Raw genomic sequence first — 22,541 nt, forward strand, 5'->3', positions numbered from 1 at the left:
TCTGTCGTAGACACACCATTTTTTGTTTTTATCCATCCGTTGTGAGTTTAGACCCGCATTCTCTATATCAGTCACAAGCAATCACCAGATGCTACTGCTTTATTGTTCACTTTTATTTTTCCCCTTGGTAAATAGGACAAACAGACACAATATCACATGCTCTTTTGTTTGTTGAACACTAATACTCAAAACATACCAATATTATTTTAGCCACCTAAGCATTGGAGAGAAATAGTATTTAAACATGTATTTGAAGCAAATGACCACTGCAAACTGTACTCAATAACCTCTCATAAGATGCACCAAACCCTCAACCAGCAAGTTGGAGACTCTTTATTACAGTCGAGGATATGCGATGACTTTGACTTTGAGGATAAGCAAGAAATACAGGATAATTTAATGGCAAACTTACAGGTAAGTTTTCTCCCATTCAAAATCAAAATCTGGAACTAATGTGATGTCAAGAATGATTTCATTGATAGTAGCAGCCATCAAGGGCTACTCAACATCCAGCAGTGCAGTGACAAATATTATGCTGTCTGTGCAACCAGATGTAATGATTTTGTTTTATGCCTCAAGGTATTTGTGTGCTAAAGATGTTGGTAGGATGATCTTATTACACTGGATATATTACAGCCATCCCCAAATACAAAGAGGATCTTTTACAAAGTAGACCAATTTGATATCCTCTGGGCTTGCTTGCGTAAAACTGTAAAAGGATGCTGTCAGTGATAAAAGGTGTTTAGAAGCCAAGGTATGTCCTAACGCAATGAATATGAGTGTTTCATTCTTGAATTTGTGCAGCTTTGACGCCATTCACAAACTATGCAAGCTGTTCATACAGACCTCCAAGCTAAGTTTGAGGCAGGCTTCATCTCCATGCTACGAGAGCAAGAGGAAAGGTATGCATAGAGGTAGGCTCGAATAAGAGAAGAAATGGCAGAACATATGAATAATATTATAGAAAATATAGAGGCCAGGACAACTAGTGGCCAAAGTGAATGGAGAATAGCTATTGAAGCACATTTTAACAAAGCATTGCTAGAAAAAGAGTAGATGCACAGGAGGAAAATTAATAAAGAGAGAGCAATGGCTGAAGAACAACTGAAGCTCGGCATAGCACAGATGGAGGCAGAAAAGACAGCTACAGTTGCCAATCTCACAGAAGCTCAAGCAGCACTTCAGGCAGCCAAAATTTTGGGGCTCTTAGCTTGATTATAATCTCCAAACCAACAGGGCTAGTAGCCTCCTGGAGCATGGTACAACTACATGGGACATCCAAAAAACCTAATGGGACATCCCATTGGACTATGTAGGATATCCCAATGGGACATCTGAGATGGACCAATGGTCCAAATTTCATCCATTAATCATAGAGGTGTTTGGGGTCCATACAACAAAACTCTTCAGAATATAGCTGCAGAGTCACCAATGCTGCCAGTGGCAGCTACAGTGGTATGTATATGCAAATATCATCTTTCCAGGGAAACTAAGTCTGCATACATCCTAATATATATCCTGCACCATAGCTATCAAATCTATTAATTAATCTAACCACTGTTGTTTCATAGGATCCGATCCTGTGCTTGGTACTTCTGCGGGTCTTGGGAAATTCACTAAGATTATGTGCTTGTCACACAAGATGGCTGAAAAACACCAACCCAGGTCTTCAGAAGGAGTCTCCATATCTAGTTGTATGTGTCACAAAACAAAACAAAACAAAACAAAACTCTTCCTTTTAAGGCATGCCTTCTGCAATATTCCAAGCCAATTCTCAAAAGGTCCACAATAGCACTACTGGATTTTGATCTCAGGTTCATCCACACTCTGCTGCAACATTACATGATGCTACATTGACATGTTCACTGTAGTCTGTGACATGTGACAAATTCCAAATTCCAGATAGGCCTAGTCTGGGCTCAGTTCACCATGTACTGGTTTCTGCCTTGGAACATCTTGTCACTATCTTAGATTATTTAGACTTGACCTCTTTGTGACTGTCACACCAAATGTGTTCAGTTGATTATTGTTGCAGTAACACAATGACAAATATGAGGTCAAAATTCAATAGTAGTTTTCAAGATTTAGATTGTTACATATGAAAAGTAAGATACTGTTATAATATTATTAAGATCTGGTGTTGCATCACATGGTTTGTTTGATTTGTGTATTTGTTGAGTATGCTGATAAGGGACAAACCTATTTTATGATTATCACTATGGTCATAAAGCTCAGGAGCCAATTCAGAGTATCATAAATTGAACTTGTTACTGAATGTGGCATAATAATGCATATTTGTCCTATTATATATGGTATGACCAATTTAAGGTTGTAATAAACAGTAATATCATTTTAGGTATCTTTGATCACATGATGATATGGTAAATCCTTCCCTTTGCATTAATAGACAAACAAAGATTATTGTTCTTTCTATCCTATAGCTTGTAAGATGTATTAAAATTATTGCATCTTTACAATATAAAGTGTATGGCATAGAAATATATACCCATTTATATCTTCAATCAGACTTGTAAGTAACACATATCTGCCATAGAATAAATTGTTATAGGGACCCCAGGCACCTTTGTGATTAATAGGATATCCCAATGAAAGTAGAACCATTGGTCTATCCCAGATGTCCCATTGGGATATCCTACATAGTCCAATGGGATGTTCTATTAGGCTTTTTGGATGTCCCATGTAGTTGTCCCAAAGGACGTGGTAGACCATGCTCCAGGGGGCTACTAGCCCTGTTGGTTTGGAGATTATGATCAAGCTAAGAGCTCCAAAATTTTGGCTGCCTGAAGTGTCAAGCAGCTTGTCCAGAAAGAGGTACTGTCTTGCTTGCCTATCACATTAAGAGATTCATACTTATGTGGGGAGAAGAGAAATAAGACGAGGCATGCTGACCTGAGTAACACCTCCAAGATGCACAATAGTGGTAGTCAGACCCAGGAAGCAACCAAAGGTTCCAACGTAATGGATCCACAATCTACTGCACGCTCTTTTCAATCAACTCCCCAAAGCCGTGTAATGACTCGTGTATTGAGGAAGCATCATAGACAATCTGCAAGAACAACATTGGTAGCACACAAAGTTGTGAGTAGAAGGGTAAATATTGTATATTTGTCACTCACAATGAAAGAAAAAGGGGTTACAGGGACCTCTGGGGCTTGATGCCAATACAGGGCCTTCATTGTCTCCCGGACCAGGAGAGTCAATCCCAGAGAACAACAAGGATGATGCAAGGTTTATCAGCATGATGGAAGTGGCAATGCTTTGGGCATTCCCCGGTCTGGCCTCTCTTGCACAGAGTGTACAGAGCCTACATAATCAGAGTGGTTCTCCACACTACTGCCAACAGAAACAGAAACCGGCAGAAATCAAACAGTTCAAAAATAGTGAGGAGCTACATATATAATATATGGTCAGTCAGTGAATACAACACAACCTAGGACAAAGCTTACAATAAAATAGAGGCTGCTGTGGCATTTGTTCAAGTCTAAGTTTGATGTTGGCCAGGACAAAGAATTTGCTGTACACAATTCTGCAGTCAGAAGCGATGTACTTGCGTATAACAGAGGTGATGAAAACGCTACTGGGCCCAACAGAGAAGACATACACTTTGATATGAGGGGAGACATGGGTTCTGAATGGAACAAGAAGATATTCCAATATCTTCTTGAATACCTGAAGCAAGCAAAAGACAAATGGTGTCTTCCAGAAGCTCCAGACAGCTATTCAGAAGATTTGATTATTGATAAATTTAATAGGGTTAAATTGTACTGGAAAGCAGCTCAATGGCAAGTCAATTTGAATGATGAAGTGGAAACATGGCAGGAAGTTAAGAAGAGGTTGATTACACAACAGGAGGATAGGTTGAACCAAGCAAGACAAAGGGAAAGACAAAGTAATGTAAGCCCATTATTTGCTCTTGGGAACAGTTGACTGAGATCTCATAGAAATTTAAACGTTGAAAACAAACATTGGAGATGGTTATCAAAACCAAGAAGCATAGCGGTGCACTAGACACTATAATATGGGAATGGCTGAAAGACATGATTGATTGTCTGGAAGAGGACATTATGAGCTCAGAAGAGAGCAATGTGGAGAGGGATGACGAGGGAATGGTGGAAAAAATATATAGGGTGAAGGTGATGTTTTGGCAAAGAAACATTGAGAAAGAGCTTGGAATTATCAATAATACAAGATTGCAAGATGTTAACCTTTACTTGCAGTGAGGTTCCAAGCCGGCCAAACAAAGGCAGAGCAACAAGAATCTGCTAACAAAATGCAATCCAGTTTGTACCCTTCCCAAGGTACTTTATAACAAGGATTGGCTGGATAATCAAAGTGCCAGCTATTGCAAACTGACTCTGTGGGTATCAAGGGAACAGTTCAGATGATTTGAGGTTAGTGCGCAGCGTGTAACTTGTACGTAGATGTATATACTATGGTGCCGTGAAATATCCTTATGGTTGAATGTAATGCCGCTGTCATGCACCAAAGTTGATTGGTAGCATGGACAGGTGTCAATAACGAAGAGAATATTCAAAAAGACTTGCCTTTGCACCACACAGGCATAGTGCCACGTTGCTGATGATGAGAACTGCTGTTAGAAAACCACACACAAAAACAAACTAACACACAATCCTCCCAGATTCCAGGGAACTTGTTTATGGGCTTTGCCTCCTAGAACAGTGGAGTGGTCTGGTAGTTTGTGGGGTGGTACGTATAACAATCCTTCAAAGTAAAACCCAGAGATGTATGAGTGTGGGTTTTGAGGAGGAGGGATAGTTGAATTTATAGAAGATAGGGGCTTAGTGATGAGTATACATGAGCACTACCTTGCTAATGGTAGCACAAGGTAGGTTTGAGAACAATGAGGATGACGAGGTGACGAGGTTCCCAGTGATAGCAGGCTCCTGACGCACAGACTGTAGTGCTCAGAAGGACTCTAATCGAAAGGGATAACAATAACTTCAAAAATGGGAAGTGACGATGACAGCAGTTGACAGTGGTAGCAGTGGGAAGTGTTGTGACCACACTGGATCACAAGTAGCAGAGTAGTGAACTTGAGAGTAGAGAAGAAGTCTGGATTGGAGTTCTTGTTTTTTTTTTACAAGGTAAAATACAGGGGTTTATATAGTAAAAGAAAAGTAGGCTATGCACAGTATAGCTGTGCAAAAAGAATGAGAAAGAACATGAAGGAAGGAATGTACGCTGACGAATCCTGTGTAGGTAGTACAGGATAAGATTGTCAAAAAAAGGAAAAGAAAGGGATAGAACAATGAATGCTGTGAGTAATGTCACAGGTTTGTACAGCCATAAAGTAAAGTCCAATAGCAAAAAGAGAGCAGGAAAATCATGATGTCATGGGAAGATGCAGTAAAAAAAGGGCAAGGCAAAACACTATCAGTATCAACACAGTTCCTTTATTGTCAGTCAGGCATTCTAAGAAAATATGTGTCCATAAAAATGATTCAAAAATCAAAAGTAATCGCACTGTAAATGAATGTTTTGCTGAAGAAAAAGAAACTGGAGCCACCGGTCCACCACCTAGTCCAAATCCGACAGTTCCATGGCCTTACCAATGGACTGGTTGTGTTGGACCACCTGATCAAACGAGGGAGGGAGAGGAGTAGTTCCAATTTGGAACAAGTGAGTCCCAGGCAGTGTGTGGTAGGTGTAGCTGTAGCGAAGACGATGGACAAAAGATAAGTGTACCCAAGTGAATGGGACAGCGATGAACATGGGCGATGCAAGGGGATGAACCTTCTCCAGCCCAAAAATTACCCACCCACGCTCCAACCAGGCAAGACGAACAACCAATGTTTTGATAGTATATGATGGCAGATCGACGTCATGAAGATGGACCTGTTGCCCTATTTGGACCGGCCGCCGGGGCTTTGCTGATATCAGCAGTGGCACGTGGTAGTTAACGGATAGGCGACGGAAGCGGATAGGAAGTGGTGACATCAGAAATGGTGGGGGTGCAAATAAGATGAGGAGGAGGAGGGTGGAGGTGACGAAAAAGTGGATTAGAATGGGGATCCAGAAACGACCGTCAGGTGAGAATAAAAAGGAGAGGAAGGGGCCCATGGTGGGGCTAGGCAAAGGAAGGGGAGTAAGGGAAACGACAAAAGCAAGGGCGCAATGCAATGTGTAGCCAGTGGCGACACAAAAATTTGCCGAAATGCCGAAATGCCGAAAGTACCAAATGGAAAAGCAAAGGTGAGCGTGACTGGATTGCCTAATAGAGGTGATGCTGATCAGCCACAAGTTCGAAAAAGGCAATATTAATGACTATTCTACGTGGCACTGTGCCTGTGTGGCGCAAAGGCGAGTCTTTTCGAATATTCGCTTCGTTATTAACACCTGTCCATGCTACCAATCAACTTTGGTGCATGACACCATCATCATGCCCAGGATCTGCGCAAACACATCAGATAGTATGTATAGTTATGAGCTGAATGTACTCACTTTTTTCATGTCGTCTGGGGCGGTCTTTGTGCCTCTTGGTCCTAGTTAAGAAAGAATAGAGTCAGTTAGTGAGAATAAGAATAAACTGACAGGCTGCTTACGAGGAATGTTTGTTGAGATAGTATCTTGTCCACCACAGCCTCAGCTACAGTGTCATGTTCCTCGGGCATAACATCTGTCTTGAGCATATATAGAGAAAAGTCAGTCTTGATATCTTCTAAGATGTCCACAGGTATCCTCGTCACTTTGCTGTGGTCAACCCTCCTGCATTTTCCTTTACGAGTAGCCGGGCTTGGATTACGATGATCCAAACCCACATTGTCTGAAGATATGGACATGGAAGGTAATCGAGCGGGAGGATTCTTTTCACAAAATTCTGCAGTTAGGTTGTGAGGTTCACCCATTCCCTAGAATGTTGTTAACACATCATCAGGGATGATTTACAAGCTGGACAAACCATTATTACACAGTGTACATAGCCGCCTCTTTCACTTTGACGCTCACCTCTTCTCTTCTCCAGGTGGGGTTGAGATGAGGATCCAGCTTGAAAATCTGGATGAGATGACGCTGGTGGATGAGACAACACTGTTGGTTGATATTGAGAGGGCTGAAATGAAAGTGGTTGTGGTGGTTGATGCTGGGAGGAAGACAGTAGTTGGTACTGGAAGGAAAAAGGTGGTTGAAGCGAAGGTGGCGGCGGTTGATGCTGAGAGGAAGGCAGTGGTTGAATTGAAAGGGGTGGTGGTTGATGCTGAGGGGGTGGTGGAAAATGGTAGGACGAGCCGCTAGCAAAGGAGCTAGGCTCGTTAGTGAGAAGGGCCTGTGATGGCGGGTACCAACTGCTATTATATTCAGCATAATTGTCCTCAAGTTCCTCTGGAAAGGGTTCCAAGGGTTCTGGCTCGTAAGAATCCAGATGCTCATTATCAAGCTCATAATCTTTGTAGCCAATTTGAGGGTCATAGAAATTGATGGGGTTGGACGTTGCCGGTGGCACAAACATCTGAGAGCTGGATGGGGCAGCTGGAGTCCATGTAGAAGTATTTGAGGAATATGATTGCGGGGCATGCTGGAGCAAGCTATGGGGGCTGCAAGGACGAGAAGGTGATGATTTCACAGTTAGATCTGCCCCAGGAGAGCTAGGTGGAGGAGGAATGTCTGAACTGGGGGGAAGAGGACGAGACCTAGTATCATGTAGCATCGTAAAAGAGTTGACTTTCAAAGAATATTAGGTAGCCTGAGTGGAAGTTGATAGTAAAAGACACTGTGGCTTACTTTCGGAGCTTGAAGGACTTAGCAGAATGGTGGATGACGCACTCAGGCTTGCTACCAGTGCATCTACAGTTTTGTAGTACCCAGACAGCCTTGACTGTTTTTTCCAAGGTGTCACTAGAAATGCCTCTGTGTCCATCTGCAGACTGCCCACAAAAGGATTTTGGGACTTGGGAAGAAGTTCTGAACCATTTGAACAATCTATTGACTCACTGCTTAATCAATTTCAATAATAGTGGACGATTACAAGATCACTCAGGATTTCAGTACCACGGCACTTCAGGTATGACATTTGGCAATGCTGATAACATCATCCAGCAAATACAAAAGGACGATCTGGCAAAGTATCGAAAGAAAAACATATACTATCCCTTCAAAGATCGAGATGAGTGGGACTTTGTCAAGTTCCTCTGTGAGAACATGAACAGAAGTCAGATCGATCATTTTCTGAAGCTCAAATGGGTGAGTTCTTTCTGTGAACAATTATATTAAAGCATACATAACTGTAGTGCATGCATATTAGGTTCAGGATGGCAATCCCTCCTTCTCCTCAGTGCATACTCTGTTTTTCTGGATCGAATCATTGCCTAGCGGCTCCCGGTGGCAATTGCAAGAAATAAAAGTTGAAGGATACAAAACCGCCAAGCCAATGATCCTTCTTTGGAGGGACGGCTTAGAAGTTGCACGGCACTTATTTGCAAACCCGGTGTTCGCCAACCACATTGATTTGGATCCCAAAAACGTGTTTGTAGATTATAATAAGGTGGAGAAGGAGTACGGTGAATTTATGACGGCAGAGTATGCCTGGGAATGCCAGGTGCGCAACATAGCATAGCCATTGGCACTTGTTGATGGATCCAACAGGCTGAACTCCCGTTTGGAGCAACTTTACTTGGGATGATTGGGGCTTCTGATAAGACTGTGGTTACAAGAGGGACTGGGGGGCTTGAAATGCACCCCATATTTTTAACGCTGGCAAATATCCACTCGGAAGTTAGGATGAAAGCTACATCCCATGCCTGGTTGTGTGCTGGCTTTTTATCAATTCCCAAGTTTGATTGTTCACATGACCTTCAAACACTTCTTAGTTCTCGAGTCTATCACATGTGCATTGATAAAATTGTTGCAAGCTTGAAGTATTGCGCTCGCTACGGCCATAAAATCACGGACCCATTTGGGAAGGGACGGCTAGCTTACACCCCACTCGTTGCATGGATTGCAGACCTCCCCGAGCAACAGTTGATTGCTTGCATTTCAAAAAATTCCTCTCCCATTTTGACAGCTTCACTTAAACAGTTCGGTGATCCATTTGCACACCCTTCATGTCATGGCGATGTCACCTATCAAAATATCTGCAAACTTGCAAATAGAGTCCACCCGTGGAACAAGATTGTCAAATATCAGGCAGAGGCAAAGAAGTTGGGACTGAGTGGTGTCCACCTCCCATTCCGGAGAGATTGGGCAATGTCAGACCCTGCTTCGTTTCTCGTGCCAGAAATTCTTCATACGTGTCATAAATTCTTTTTTGACCATGTCCTCACTTGGTGTAAAGAGCTTGTGGGCAGAAAAGAGCTTGATCAATGTTTCAAGGTGCTCCACAAACGTATTGGATATCGCCATTTCCACTCCGGGGTCAGCCATGTCAGACAAATGACTGGACGGGAACATCGTGAAATCCAGAGGACCATCCTAGGAGTCATTGCTGGCTGTGCACCCCCCGTGTTTATTCGAGCTATTTGTGCCATCATCGACTTCATCTATCAAGCACAGTCTCCTGTCCACACCACATCTTCTTTAGCTACCATGGTGGACATGTTAAAGGAATTTCATGAAGAGAAAGATGTCATACTAATGAAGGGGGCTAGGAAGGGGAAGGAAGGCCCTTTGAAGCACTTTTGGATTCCGAAACTGGAGCTCATGCAAAATTTTGCTTGTTCCATCAAGAGAATGGGCTCAGTCATGCAATACACGACCGACGTGACTGAACACCTCCTCATCACTCACTGTAAACACCCTTTTAGCCATGGGACTAACCACCATCATGACTTCGAGCAGCAGTGTGTCCAGGTCCTATCTGTCCTGGAAAGGCTTTGTGTATTCAGCTTTTACACACTACTGGAGTCTCACGGTCTTGATCTGGTTGGTGTCATAGTTGAAGAAGAGGACTCAGTGGTAGAGGTCGTCAATCCAGAATTGTTGTGGTTATCCCGAGTGCTCCCGGATGATGATCACAAAGCGGGACCACGTCCCATGAGGAACCTGTTCATTGATGGAATCTGGTCACAAGATGGCAACACGGCCTTTTACGTCAACAAAACAGTAGATTTCCCAAAGCTGAGCATTGATGATGCCGCAGCAAAATTTGGTCTCGAAGATTTCCGCCCCGCACCCGCCAACTACACATGTCAGCTGAATCAAACACGAAGGTTAGGTGGTCCCTATGATTTTCCGTTCACACATGTTCGTGTGTGGTTCAAATTCCGTATACAGCAGCATTCTGTACACAAAGCAAACACTATCATGGCCCCGCAAACTGTACAAGCTCAAGCCCCTTCTGCAGCAGCCTCTCAAGGAACGTGTGATGCTGTGCTTGCTGGGGATCCTTCTGCCAACGGATCTATAACATGTAGGTCTATCTATTTTACTCCTACAAAGCCTGTTGATGTTGATCTTTGACTTGGCATTACAGGTAGTACAAGTCCGAATGGTTTTCCAGCTGATACCCCCCAAAAACACCACCATCCCCGCCCACCTTTCGCCAATTCTACTCTACGTTCAAAACTTCCGATTTGCGGGACGAAGGAATAGCAAAGGTGTTGTGCTGGAAGAGCCAGACATAGATATGTTCCTTGTAGAGAGGACATTTTGTTCAATGTTGGACTCATCGGGACAGAAGATGCGGATGGGGGGTATCATTCCTCTCAGCCAGGTTGCATATCCTGTGGATCTTATCCCAGTTTTTGGCAGTCATATCGAACCTCAGCTCAATGCAAACAATACCCTGGAGCGACCTACTCAATTTTATCTCAACAATTTCTCAGACAAAGAAATATATCAAACACCGTTGTCTGAGCTCTAGGATTTTGTCTCCCATGTACTTAGTAGTGGTTTGCTCTTACTCCGGCCTGTAACATTTTTGATAGTTTGTAGTATACTTCATAGTTTTCATCTGTATTGTTGATACTATCAATAGGATTTTATCTGTTATCTTGCCTATGGAGAAGACCTGATGCCGTTTTACAACGCTTCATCTCATCTTACCGAGCGCTCAAAATAATCAGGTTGACCACTCGTTCCAAAAAAGGTCACCCTCTGTCAGTCCACCAATAATATGCTTTTCCGAGCTTCGCCACTAGAAGTTCACTCGCATAGTATTAAACGAAAATTTGGGACTTTACAGATGTGTTTCAGCTGAAACCTTTATGTGCTTTTTCCTGGTATGACTACCCACACAATGCCGAGTTCAAGCCGAATATGCCGCTCATGGTGCCTTCTCTATTACTACCGAAGCGGGGGTTCCTGCAAAGGTCCTTACTTCGGACCAGACTAGTCGGTTAGGTGTGTTAAGCCCATCTCAAGTTTCGGTCCAATCTCGGACAAATTGACTGGCTCATTTTTTTCAACTTGCTCTAGGATTTGCTTAACACACCCACCGACTGGTTGGAGTCTGAGTCTGCACAAGTAAAATACATCCAGCATTGGGGACCAAGTTTGAAGGACAAATTCATTATTCCTCAGCATCGTCTGGCAGATCTAAAACCATAGAATCCTCCCTTAGTTCACTGTTCTCGACAGCCATTAAGTCAACAGGCTCTTCTTCCCCCTCACCCTCCTCGTCATCTTCATCGATAATCTCGTCCTCCTCTACTCCCTCATCGTCCTCCTCTGCCCCAATATCGGCCAACTCGTCATCGTCTTCTTCTTCATCGTCTTCTTCCATCAAATCATCATCTGCTCCGTTAGTGTCGCCCTGAGATATAGACGAAAGGGCTGTTGCTCGTGGCACAGATGTAAACGGGGGCGGAAGAGGTACGGCTCGTTCTTTTCCTTTGGACCGAGAAGTCGAAGAAATAGATTCTGTCTCCTTGGCCTTTCCTTTACTAGCAGAAGAGCTGGTGGCACCACTTTTCTTCCCTTTGTCACCTTTCACGTTGTCGCGATACACTACCAATGCGATGATTTAGTTAGTCGACCCTAGTAAAAAGCCACCCAGCAATTACCTTGCAACTCAGCTTGAAGATTGTCTACGAGGTCTCCGAATTCGATAATTTCAAGGGCTTTGAGGACGTCTGACGCCGAAATGCTTTTGTGTTGTTTCGACTGCGCGACATCGTGAGCGCTGAGAGAACAAGTGTCAGAACACGAGTGAGCTCGATGAACTGTTATAATCACGTGGCAGCTAGAATAAGATATAGGTTAGGAGATATTAACAATATAGGAGAACTGAGTCGATCATACCGAGATAGTTGATAAACACGGTTGAGCCTTTGACTAGGGATAAGACCGTATCTTTCTGCAATTTGGAATTTTCGGGTATCTAGTTGAGGAATGAGGATAAACCTATACTGTAAAAAAAGGGAGGACACACCGACGATTTCGCGATTTTCGTAACCAAGCTTTTTGGCAGCTCAAAGTTCTCTATGCCTTCTGATACTAGGTCTTGCTGGGCTTGTGCAGATATTGGCCCCGATGTGGCATCTTTGCGAGGCATTTTCTAAAGTGGGGGATGGCGATGGCTCCAAGGGAAGTGCGATGGTGAGACTGCAGATTAAGGCTGGAGAATGTGACAATGATCATGCGCCGGACAACTTGAAGTTGCACTCCCCTTAGTTGAAGGGCAACTATAGGGAAGTCACCAAATCGGTCGATTTCGATTGTTAACCGATTGTCACGTGACCTGACCCTTTATTTCATCGTAGTGGCGCTTGGCGCCAGTCCCCGACTGTGGGGTACACAAATCTAAGCCAATGCAAACACGGCTGAAGCCAAGTGGAGCACACGAAAACATTTTTGCATTTCAAAACATAGTTCCTGGACCCGTAGGATCCAGGTTTCCATTTCACAATTACGCTGTGATTTTTGCGGACCTTTTATTAATTACTCATCTCATCTCAGTCATCTTCTTATTTGTCCAGCTGCTAAGACCTAAGGTCCCACTCTTTTATATCTTTCTTTCTTCCTCATCCTCCACACCATGGGCAATCAGCAGTCTGCCATCTCTTGATGTGCATGATGATGGCAGTCTGTTTTTGACCTCAATCCAATCACAATGCACCTTCAAATGTTTGGACCTGGACAAAGAGCAACATGTTCACCACACAATGTACGGCCCCATGGCAAAATCATACATGTTATCTTCCCCAACCTTACATCTTTTCTGGATACTTTTGAATTTTTGCAAGTCATTGATTTGTGCTCAATTGCAGCAGCACATGCAGTCTCTGTAACACATCACTTCAAGAAGGAGAGAACCCTCAATGCAACAGGGTCCAGGTCTGCCCTGGAGGGCCATGTTATTATACTAGTATACTTTATTAAGACAACAACAATTCTGCCCAAAAAATTGCACAAAGATGCATCTTACCTGGGGTTACTGCAGTCTCCATTTCTGAATAGTGAATTAGTGAAATGACCAATGATATTCAATGTGATGTAAAGACTTACTGTTAAAATCTTCCAACGAGAATTCAGAAACATTGGACTATTGGAATCTAGGAAACAATAACTCAGTTTTGTGTGAATAAAACTGAGATGCAATTATACTGTAGTGAGAAGCAAACACTAAAGCGAGAGAGGAAATGTATTCCCATAACTATAGAATAAAAAAGTTGGACTAGAAATGGTTTATCTACTACTTGAAATATTAGCGTAGGCTCAAATAAAAACATACTCATAAGAGTAGTATAGTAGAATAGCTAAAATATGCCTACACGGACTTCATTGTTTCTGAGCCATTGAGAAAAAATGGTGCACTGTGTACTATGAAGACCATTTGTGCATCACTTCCGTTGCCTAGATTTTTGGTGAATGGTGTGTATGATAATGGTATTTCTGTGTGTAGATTAGGAATTGCAAGCAAGGGAAAATGATAAACCATACTGTACATACCTGTTTTAGTTGTTTTTTCACAGACGACAGAAAGTATAATAATGTATTGCGGGCCTCAGCAGAGCATTGTACAGCCTCAGGTGGGTAAACAATGTCAATACCGCCCCTTGATATATTTACTCATGGTTTGAGTTCAAACACCACTTTTGTTTTCTTAATGTCTTTGGCAGTTGGCTAAGGATGGTGGACTTTTAGTTAATGGAAGTATAATCATGTTTTGGTTATAATATATTACCTGTTTCATGGTTGGAAAGGTGAAATACAGGGCAATGCACATGGATTTACCGTTGAGATTGAGGATGGCCAGAAGTTGCATGGTGAATATTTGATCATCTTTGTCAACCCATTGTTCTGCATGGCCTTTAGCATCAACATAACAAGGATTGTTGGATTTTGCAAGCATGGCCAGGTGAGCAGTGTTACAAATTCCTACAATCTCTCATTTTCCTTCAAACATTTCCCTTTCTATTTATTGGACTACATTTCCTTATCCAGTGATTATCACCTATCACTGTATCTTCCCACATTATATTTTCTCATCTTATCTCTTATCTCTCAATTCTTGTACTGTTATCTTATCTTTATATTCCCTTCTTGGACACACAGCCATAGTCTATACCAGCTGATCATAGATCACTCAAGGATACTTCTTTTAGTTATATTATGGTCATATGCTTCTGACCTATTATTACTATTCCCCCTAGGATACTCCTTTTTGACTACAACCTCTTGCCCTTGACCAGGTATTTACGCTATTGGCTCTTACATATAAACCCAGCTTGGAGGAGCTTGGATTTTCTACCTACTCAGTATATAAACCCCTGTATAACAGTAGGATAGGACAAGCTGAATCTACTCTATATTTTTTTGCTACCATCATGAAGGGAATGCTCAGCCCTGTCATCTGAGCAACTACATCTTTGACCCTAACAACAATCCTCAGTTGTAGGGAAGGATCTTCTATCTATAATCCCTGGGAATGATAGAAGATAGGAATCAATGGTGGCAATACCCATGAGAGTCAAATTACAATCATGTTGAAGCCTTGATTGTAACAGACAGAACCAGCCAAATCTGGTGCTGTTGAGCAGGCTATCAAAGCCTCTACAAGGACAGGTGCTACAATAGGAGAGGGTGCATAATACTTCTCACCCTCCAGGGTGGGAGAGCAAGCAAGCAATACAGAAGAGGATTCTGGCGTTGAGTGAGGAGACACTATCAAAATTGTAGATACAATATTGACGGGCTTGTGGCTTTATGTGGTGTTTTTAATACAAATAAAATCAGACATCACATGTCAGCTTAAAGCACATGAGCAGAGCAAGAATCTATTGTGGTGAAATCAGCAGCATCTTGATCAGCAATTGGAGATCCACTGTGGCACTGTCCATCATATTTCCATACCTTATTCTCTGCATCAAATAATCAAGCAGTGAAATGGCATCCTCCCTGGTATATAACTCCTTTTAACTTGTATATGACTTGATTGCCTTCCTGATAAGGCAGCAAAATAGTATGGCTGGGTAAAATTGTCAACTGTAAAAGATAAATCTGTCTCAAAGACCAGCAGAAGTGGGACATTTTCAAATGATATGTGTGTATCCATAAGTGATCCACATGAACTAGGGCAGGATTGTGCAATGTGATTTTGGTTGAATAAAAATGCTTCTTTGTGGAGGAAAAGATGAATCCATGTTGTAATTGAAGCAGAAGTTGTTGTGGGATCTACAAAAGAATCAGGAGCAAATCTGTACCACAGGTGTGAATTGCACACCAGTGGTAAAATATGCCAAAGAGGTTGTGGATTACAGTTTACAGTACAACCTTTTTGGCAAACAAAATATATGCTAGGATTTCAAGGGTCATGTTCTGTCAATATGGAAAATCTCACTAATGGATGCACCAACATTACCTGTGCCCAAAATGCTGAGGATTATGCACTGATAGTGATTGTCTAAACTTGTCTCGTAACCGATTAAAGGAAATATGTGAGAATAGATTATCTGTGGAACTGCACAATTTGTCAAATGACTTCGACAGACTCTGGCTGAGAGCTGAGCCATTCTTCCACTGTAGTTGTGACAACACCAACAAGATACAGTCTTGGGGCACTGGAGCACAACAGCAGACAAGCAGAAGAGTAGTGAGAGGGAGTGGTTACCCCTTAGGTAGGACCGAGTTAGTTGTTGGTAGACAACAGGAGGACTCGCTGAGTCCCTTCCCATGTATTGCTCCTCTATATATACTAAAATACATGAGGTACTGTATAGTTGTAAATAAAGTTTAAAGTCCGATGTTTAGCATGTGACCAGTCACATGATGGGCCTAGACACTGGTCATGTGACTATAAAAAGTCCGAAATGTAAAGTAAAGTAAATGGTCACATGATCAGTCATGTGACTTGGAAAATGAAAAGTAAAAGTACAAAAAAGTGAAGCGTAAGTAGGTGCTGGTATGTCAATTGTAACAGTAGTTGCCATATAACACTGGACAATTTGTAAATATAAAATAAAGTCATAAAACCACTCTCATACACACAGAATCAGTTCTGTGAATCCCAGACACAGCATGCACTTGGAGCTGGTAAGTGATTTACAATTACAGGATGTCTAAGGATACCAGGTTTAGGGGGGGAAGACATTATGGGGTGTGAATGCTCACTTGTGGATAATTTGACACACTTTGTTTTACATTTAACAGCTGGTGAATTATCCAACATAGAAGCTTTGCATTGCACAATTGTTAAAGAAATCCACATCCTGATAGGTGCATTCTCAAATCCATAAGCACTGGACTGCATCACCATATTCCGGATCACCTTTCGTCTAATGCTGCTCAGTCAAAGTTATAACAGTGTTTATGGTTTTCCATGCAAGATGGTGCCGATGATGAGAACTGTTGCTAGAAAACCACACGCAAAAAAAGCTAACCAAAAATCCTCCCAGATTCCACGGAACTTGTTTATGGGCTTTGCCTCCTAGAACAGTGGGTGGTCTCGTTGTTTGTGGGGGTACATATAATGATTCTTCAAAGTAAAACCCAGAGATGTATGGGTGTGGGTTTTGAGGAGCTACACCTATCACACGCTGCCTGGGACTCACTTGTTCCAAATTGGAACTACTCCTCTCCGTCCCTCGTTTGATCAGGTGGCCCAACACAACCAGTCCATTGGTAAGGCCATGGAACTGTCGGATTTGGACTAGGTGGTGGACCGGTGGCTCCAGTTTCTTTTTTTTTCAGCAGAACATTCATTGACACTGCGATTATTTTTGATTTTTGAATCATTTTTATGGACACATATTTTATAGAATGCCTGACTGACAATAAAGGAACTGTGTTGATACTGATAGTGTTTTGCCTTGCCTTTTTTTTTACTGCATCTTCCCATGACATCATGATTTTCCTGCTCTCTTTTTGCTATTGGACTTTACTTCATGGCTGTACAAACCTGTGACATTACTCACAGCATTCATTGTTCTATCCCTTTCTTTTCCTTTTTTTGACAATCTTATCCTGTACTACTTACGCAGGATTTGTCAGCATAAATTCCTTCCTTCATGTTCTTTCTCATTCTTTTTGCACAGCTATACTGTGTATAGCCTACTTTTCTTTTACTATATAAACCCCTGTATTTTACCTTGTAAAAAAAAAAGGAACTCAAATCCAGACTTCTTCTCTACTCTCAAGTTCACTACTCACTACTACTTGTGATCCAGTGTGGTCACAACACTTCCCACTGCTACCACTGTCAACTGCTGTCATCGTCACTTGTCACTTTTGAAAGTGATTGTCATCCCTTTCGATTAGAGTCCTTCTGAGCACTACAGTCTGTGCGTCAGGAGCCTGCTATCACTGGGAACCTTGTCACCTCGTCATCCTCGTTGTTCTCAAACCTACCTTGTGCTACAATTAGCAAGGTAGTGCTCATGTATACTCGTCGATAAGCCCCTATCTTCTATAAATTCAACTATCCCTCCTCCTCAAAACCCACACTCATACATCTCTGGGTTTTACTTTGAAGGATTGTTATACGTACCACCCCACAAACAACCAGACCACTCCACTGTTCTAGGAGGCAAAGCCCATAAAGAAGTTCCATGGAATCTGGGAGGATTGTGTGTTAGTTTGTTTTGTGTGTGGTTTTCTAACAGCAGTTCTCATCATCGACACCGCTGCCCGAGAGGCTATAGAAACGACTTTATTATTTACCTAAGTGAAACTACAATAGATGTTAGTTTAAGGTGATCTCTAATAAATGTAATGTAACATACCTCAGCCGCTGCCCGAGAGGCTATAGAAACGACTGAGGTATTCCTATACTAAACCCCCTACTACTTATAGTCGGAGGTGCTACTCGCTACAGTATAATGACTCCTAGGAGAACAATGGTTACTCCATGGAGTGGTGGCTATGCTCCATGGAGAACAATGGCTGCTTCGGCAGAGACCGGGTTTATCCGGTTTTGTCAACCCTTGGAGGGGGGAATGTAACAAGGCAGAAGTCCAAATCAATCCGGCTCACCAGGTGCTCGGCGCCTGACCACGCTCCTTCATCATGCGAACATGTATCCTATCCTACACTCTCCTTTAATGCTCCTGATAGACTTGTTGCTATTGTAGTGTTGGCATTGCTCATTCGCTGATCCCCGTGGTTACCGTAGAAGTATAAGAATGCATTGTAATCGATAGGGAACCACCTATGTGACACCAAAAATCTTACTAATTAGTAAATGGGCTGTAGCGTGACCTCCTCACTAATTAGGCGGCTCAATCCTAGCTGCAGCACTCAAGAGTAGACTGTAGGTTGACAATATAGTGCGTGGTCCTAACCCTAGCTGAGACTTAAGTAATTCCTTCTCACGTTTCGCTCGGACCGTGTTCAGTGTCTCCATCGTTACCTATACATGTGTGCTCATCGTCGACAACGACAAGCACAACATTTCACTCAAAAACTGTCAAATTTTGACCATTTTTTTTCCTTGTCAGTTCGTAGTTTAATTGTATACTCTCCGTGCTATAGAACTACCATATAGAACTACCAAACAACGCTATGTGTTGACTGGTCTGTGCACGTCTGCTGGCCGCTCCCTTAAATTCTAACTCCGACTTTCTTGCTAGCCCCGCCCCGGACCTACCCAAAAACTCCTCGCAAATATTCTCATGCCTTATCATCCCCATCATTGTCGTCTCAACACCGTCTGCATAGTCCTCTTCTTGCTGTTTGCTGTGAACTCATCCTTACTCCGATCACATCAACATCTCAGTACCTCAATCCTTGATTATTCAGAGCATTTATGAGCCGCAAGAAGTATTCTTTTCTCACCTCTTCTTATATCCATATGATGAGCTTGCGTGACAGTGGGCTGTGACATGTTACTTGGTCGACCCTCACAAAAATTCATCAAGACCAAGTTGAATTTGAACACCGCCGTTGAGAGGAGCTCAAAAGTAAGTAAGCCTTTTATCCCCGGCTAGTCAGTGCATAGTTCAGCATATTCTAGGTAGGAATCAACCTTATCACAAAATGCTCTCAGAAATTGCGCAAAATATTGGTGTTCCTGCTGAGACACTCGAGGAGCATGGTATGTATGATTCGTATAACTGCTATACTGACAATCCTACAGAAGAGCGAGAATATGACCATGATTCTCAAGATGAATGTGGGCTAGACGGTCAATACAAGTTTGATCCAGTGGAACGCGCCCGAGCAAGCATGATTACAAGGTCGGTTGATTAATGTCTGTTGTTGTCTAGCAGCTTACAGTAATTTAGTATGTGTGGTTCTTCTTTTGGACGTAGACGTGGCGATCATTGTACACGCGTACAACAACATTGTGGTATGCATGAACACTGGCAGAATCAACTTTCTGATCTTGTCAAAGCTTATCTATGTTGGAAGTACAATAAACGTCCAACTGAAGACATGCAATCAACTTTTAAATTTGAGGTTGCAGCAGTCAACATGACAAGTTAAGTGTCCCATTTTTAGACGTACAAGCGTGCTGATACTTCCAAGGCTATGTGGACAAACTACCTGTTTCTCAGGGAGCTAATGAAGCAGCCAATGTCTCTTTAATTCCTTGGATGTTCTCTTATACAGCCCTTTGTTGCTATATCCCTGGAATCACTTGAGATTTATCATCAGATAAAACGGCATCAATCCTCCTTCAGCACCCAGGCAATGGCAAAAGTTCTATGTGCGCTCAACAATGTAATCCCACTCATACTTTCTCGTGTGACTGTCTTAACTTATAACACTGTTTCCAGGTTACGTATGTCCAAATGTTTCGGGATCAGTTATCAATTGCATTTGACATATATTTAGAAATACTGCAAAGAGTTCGGGCTAAGGTTAACAAGCTACTCGGTAGGGATTGTCCTGACTGGCGTATTTGTTTTGCATGCCCGGCCTGTGGTTACAAGGTGCTTCTCTATTGTCTAGGCTTTGTAGTATCTTACATTATGTTACGGTTGCCAGATGATCCTCCACTAGTCCCTGCACAAATTCACGGCATGGATGGTAACAACTCGGCAAAACGATGTGATGGTGCTAGTTCTGCAGACGAACACATATTCCAAAGTCCCTACCTTATAAGCAATGAAGATGTTGATGTTTTCCAGAATGAAGTGCATAATTGACCTGGCGTTCAGGATCATTCATCTATGCAGACAGACAATGCTGTTTGGACATCAAGATGAAGAGCCACCAGACATTTGCACAGATAATTGGACTGTAGCCAATACAGTCGATGATCATACTATCAAAATATTTGAACAAACAGGCATATTCATATTGGCTTGTCGTCATGGTATTGTTGAGACACTAGTGGAAATGCGACACAGTGGAGAACTGTAGGTGCTTATATGGTCCTGACGTCAGATGATCTGACTCATATGTTCCTTCAGTGCAAAATATGCATTAGCCACTGTGAATAAGCTTCTCAGTGTATTCGGCTCCAACCAGGTGATTGGTTACGACATTGGTTTCTCGTTCGCAAAAACAATCTCACGTAGTTCCCTGAGTAATCAAGCGGAATTGAAGAACTTGATGATGGCTGTCAACTCTTTCTATGGCCATGCTCACAATTGCACCTGCCAACTCACTAAGCACCCCCTCTATCTCAAAGGCTTTGGTTTGGAAGACATGGAGATGTGCAAACAGATTTTCTCATCCTTAAATAGTACAGCTCATGTCATACAACATGCTTCACATTTCCATTGGCTCCAATACCTCGACCTACATTTCAATCAGTGGGATCAAGATAAATATCAAGAACTTAGTACGTATCAATTGATATCAATTTATTTACTGAATGTCACAATATTGATCCACCGCAGGTAACTTTCTTTCGAACAACTATAAACAAGTGTTAGCCATTCTTCAGGAGTATGGTCCAGAGCTTGACAAGTTCAGAGATACTCGTGGTTTCACTGGTGCAGATTATGAGCAATGGAGAACAGAAGAACTCGAGTATCTCACAAGACTTACTCAGGAATCTGATTATGAGGTAAGGGTGCCAGTTTACATTGGTGCACTCGAAAAAGTCACCCAGCTTGAGTGAGCATTCTTGATACATTCTTGTTTATATTATGACTGATGCATTATTGTATAGGGCAAGTTATGGGGTTATGACAACTGTACAGTTTGAAAACTACGTCCCTTCAGAAGCTCAGGAGGTTGATTCACAGGTGGTTTTGCATCAAGGTCCAAATGAGGCCCATTGTCAGGCAATGGCTGAGGCTGCTGAAGTGCAGCTGGTGGGCCCATATCTCCCCCTGGACCTGGTGTAGGGACATCCTCAATCAGGCCCAATGGCATGGATAGCGAAGGTGGAGTGGGAGGTGGAGGTGGGACATTGTCAGAAGACCTCTTCAAGCCAGGGAAGTAGCACTCATCAAAATCAGCTCTCTCAGAGATAACAGTGCGCTTGGTGGTAGGATTGTAGAATTTCCATCCCTTGTACCCCTCAGGGTAACCAATAAACACACATTTCTCCATATGAGAGCCAAAGACGCCTCTTTTGTCCTTTTGCATATGCACATAAGCAGTGCAGCCCCAAACGCGAAGGTGAGACATGTCAGGCTTGCATCCATACCACAACTCAAATGGAGTGGCATGGGCCACTGCATCAGTGGGACACCTGTTCCAGACATGCACCAAAGCGGACAGACATTCACCCCAGAAGCTGTTAGGCAATGCAGACTCTGATAACATGGCAGTGATACGCTCAGTCAGAAGTCTGTTTGCTCGCTCTGCCACACCATTCTGCTGAGGACGATTCCTGGTGGTATGCTGTCTGACAATCCCATGGTCATCTGTGAATTGCTCAAATTCCTTGGACATGTACTCTCCCCCTTTGTCATCGCGCAGAGCCTTGATTTTACGCTCTAATTGAGTCTCAGCATAAGCCTTGAATCTCTTGAAAGCATCAAAGACATCTGACTTGGCCTTGAGAGGCACAACAACACGGAATCGACTGTGATCGTCAATGAAGGTGACCCAGTAGCGATAACCAGAGAATGTGGGGGAAGAGACTTGGTGTACATCAGAATGGATGAGGTCCAAAGGATGAGCAGAGCGAGTATCAGATGAGGGGAATGGATTGGCATGCATCTTGCCAGACAAGCACGGTTCACAGACAGGATCAGGAGCAGCCTTGGATTCCAGTGTAAGCCCAG

General features: G+C 42.7%; 6 protein-coding genes across 6 annotated transcripts; 4 read left to right on the plus strand and 2 right to left on the minus strand.

Moving 5' to 3' along the window:
- Positions 1-2,928: 2,928 nt before the first annotated feature.
- Positions 2,929-4,587, plus strand: SERLADRAFT_418884 (uncharacterized protein; the record flags this gene model as incomplete). The annotated part of the gene is made up of 4 exons (XM_007324741.1): positions 2,929-3,099; positions 3,161-3,401; positions 3,554-3,915; positions 3,993-4,587. The coding sequence occupies 4 exons, from the start codon at positions 2,929-2,931 to the stop codon at positions 4,239-4,241; spliced, it is 1,023 nt and encodes a 340-aa protein (XP_007324803.1).
- Positions 4,588-6,001: 1,414 nt separating this feature from the next.
- SERLADRAFT_404271 (uncharacterized protein) lies at positions 6,002-6,413 on the plus strand (the record flags this gene model as incomplete). Its single annotated transcript, XM_007324742.1, has 1 exon — positions 6,002-6,413. The coding sequence occupies one exon, from the start codon at positions 6,005-6,007 to the stop codon at positions 6,167-6,169; it is 165 nt and encodes a 54-aa protein (XP_007324804.1).
- A 75-nt stretch (positions 6,414-6,488) lies between these two features.
- Positions 6,489-7,684, minus strand: SERLADRAFT_444103 (uncharacterized protein; the record flags this gene model as incomplete). Its single annotated transcript, XM_007324743.1, has 3 exons — positions 6,489-6,524; positions 6,585-6,890; positions 6,941-7,684. 3 exons carry the CDS (start codon positions 7,682-7,684, stop codon positions 6,489-6,491), a joined length of 1,086 nt encoding a protein of 361 aa, XP_007324805.1.
- Positions 7,685-8,040: 356 nt separating this feature from the next.
- SERLADRAFT_444104 (uncharacterized protein) lies at positions 8,041-10,834 on the plus strand (the record flags this gene model as incomplete). The annotated part of the gene is made up of 4 exons (XM_007324744.1): positions 8,041-8,217; positions 8,279-8,572; positions 8,620-10,381; positions 10,449-10,834. 4 exons carry the CDS (start codon positions 8,041-8,043, stop codon positions 10,832-10,834), a joined length of 2,619 nt encoding a protein of 872 aa, XP_007324806.1.
- A 589-nt stretch (positions 10,835-11,423) lies between these two features.
- On the minus strand, positions 11,424-12,557 carry SERLADRAFT_481099 (uncharacterized protein; the record flags this gene model as incomplete). The annotated part of the gene is made up of 5 exons (XM_007324745.1): positions 11,424-11,919; positions 11,976-12,094; positions 12,148-12,154; positions 12,214-12,292; positions 12,344-12,557. The coding sequence occupies 5 exons, from the start codon at positions 12,464-12,466 to the stop codon at positions 11,483-11,485; spliced, it is 765 nt and encodes a 254-aa protein (XP_007324807.1).
- Positions 12,558-19,386: 6,829 nt separating this feature from the next.
- On the plus strand, positions 19,387-21,424 carry SERLADRAFT_444106 (uncharacterized protein; the record flags this gene model as incomplete). The annotated part of the gene is made up of 8 exons (XM_007324746.1): positions 19,387-19,444; positions 19,487-19,586; positions 19,635-19,699; positions 20,341-20,489; positions 20,536-20,714; positions 20,769-20,995; positions 21,050-21,142; positions 21,201-21,424. The coding sequence occupies 8 exons, from the start codon at positions 19,387-19,389 to the stop codon at positions 21,422-21,424; spliced, it is 1,095 nt and encodes a 364-aa protein (XP_007324808.1).
- Between the last annotated feature and the right edge of the window lie 1,117 nt (positions 21,425-22,541).

Source organism: Serpula lacrymans (assembly GCF_000218685.1).
Source record: "Serpula lacrymans var. lacrymans S7.9 unplaced genomic scaffold SERLAscaffold_22, whole genome shotgun sequence".
Lineage (NCBI taxonomy): Eukaryota > Fungi > Basidiomycota > Agaricomycetes > Boletales > Serpulaceae > Serpula > Serpula lacrymans.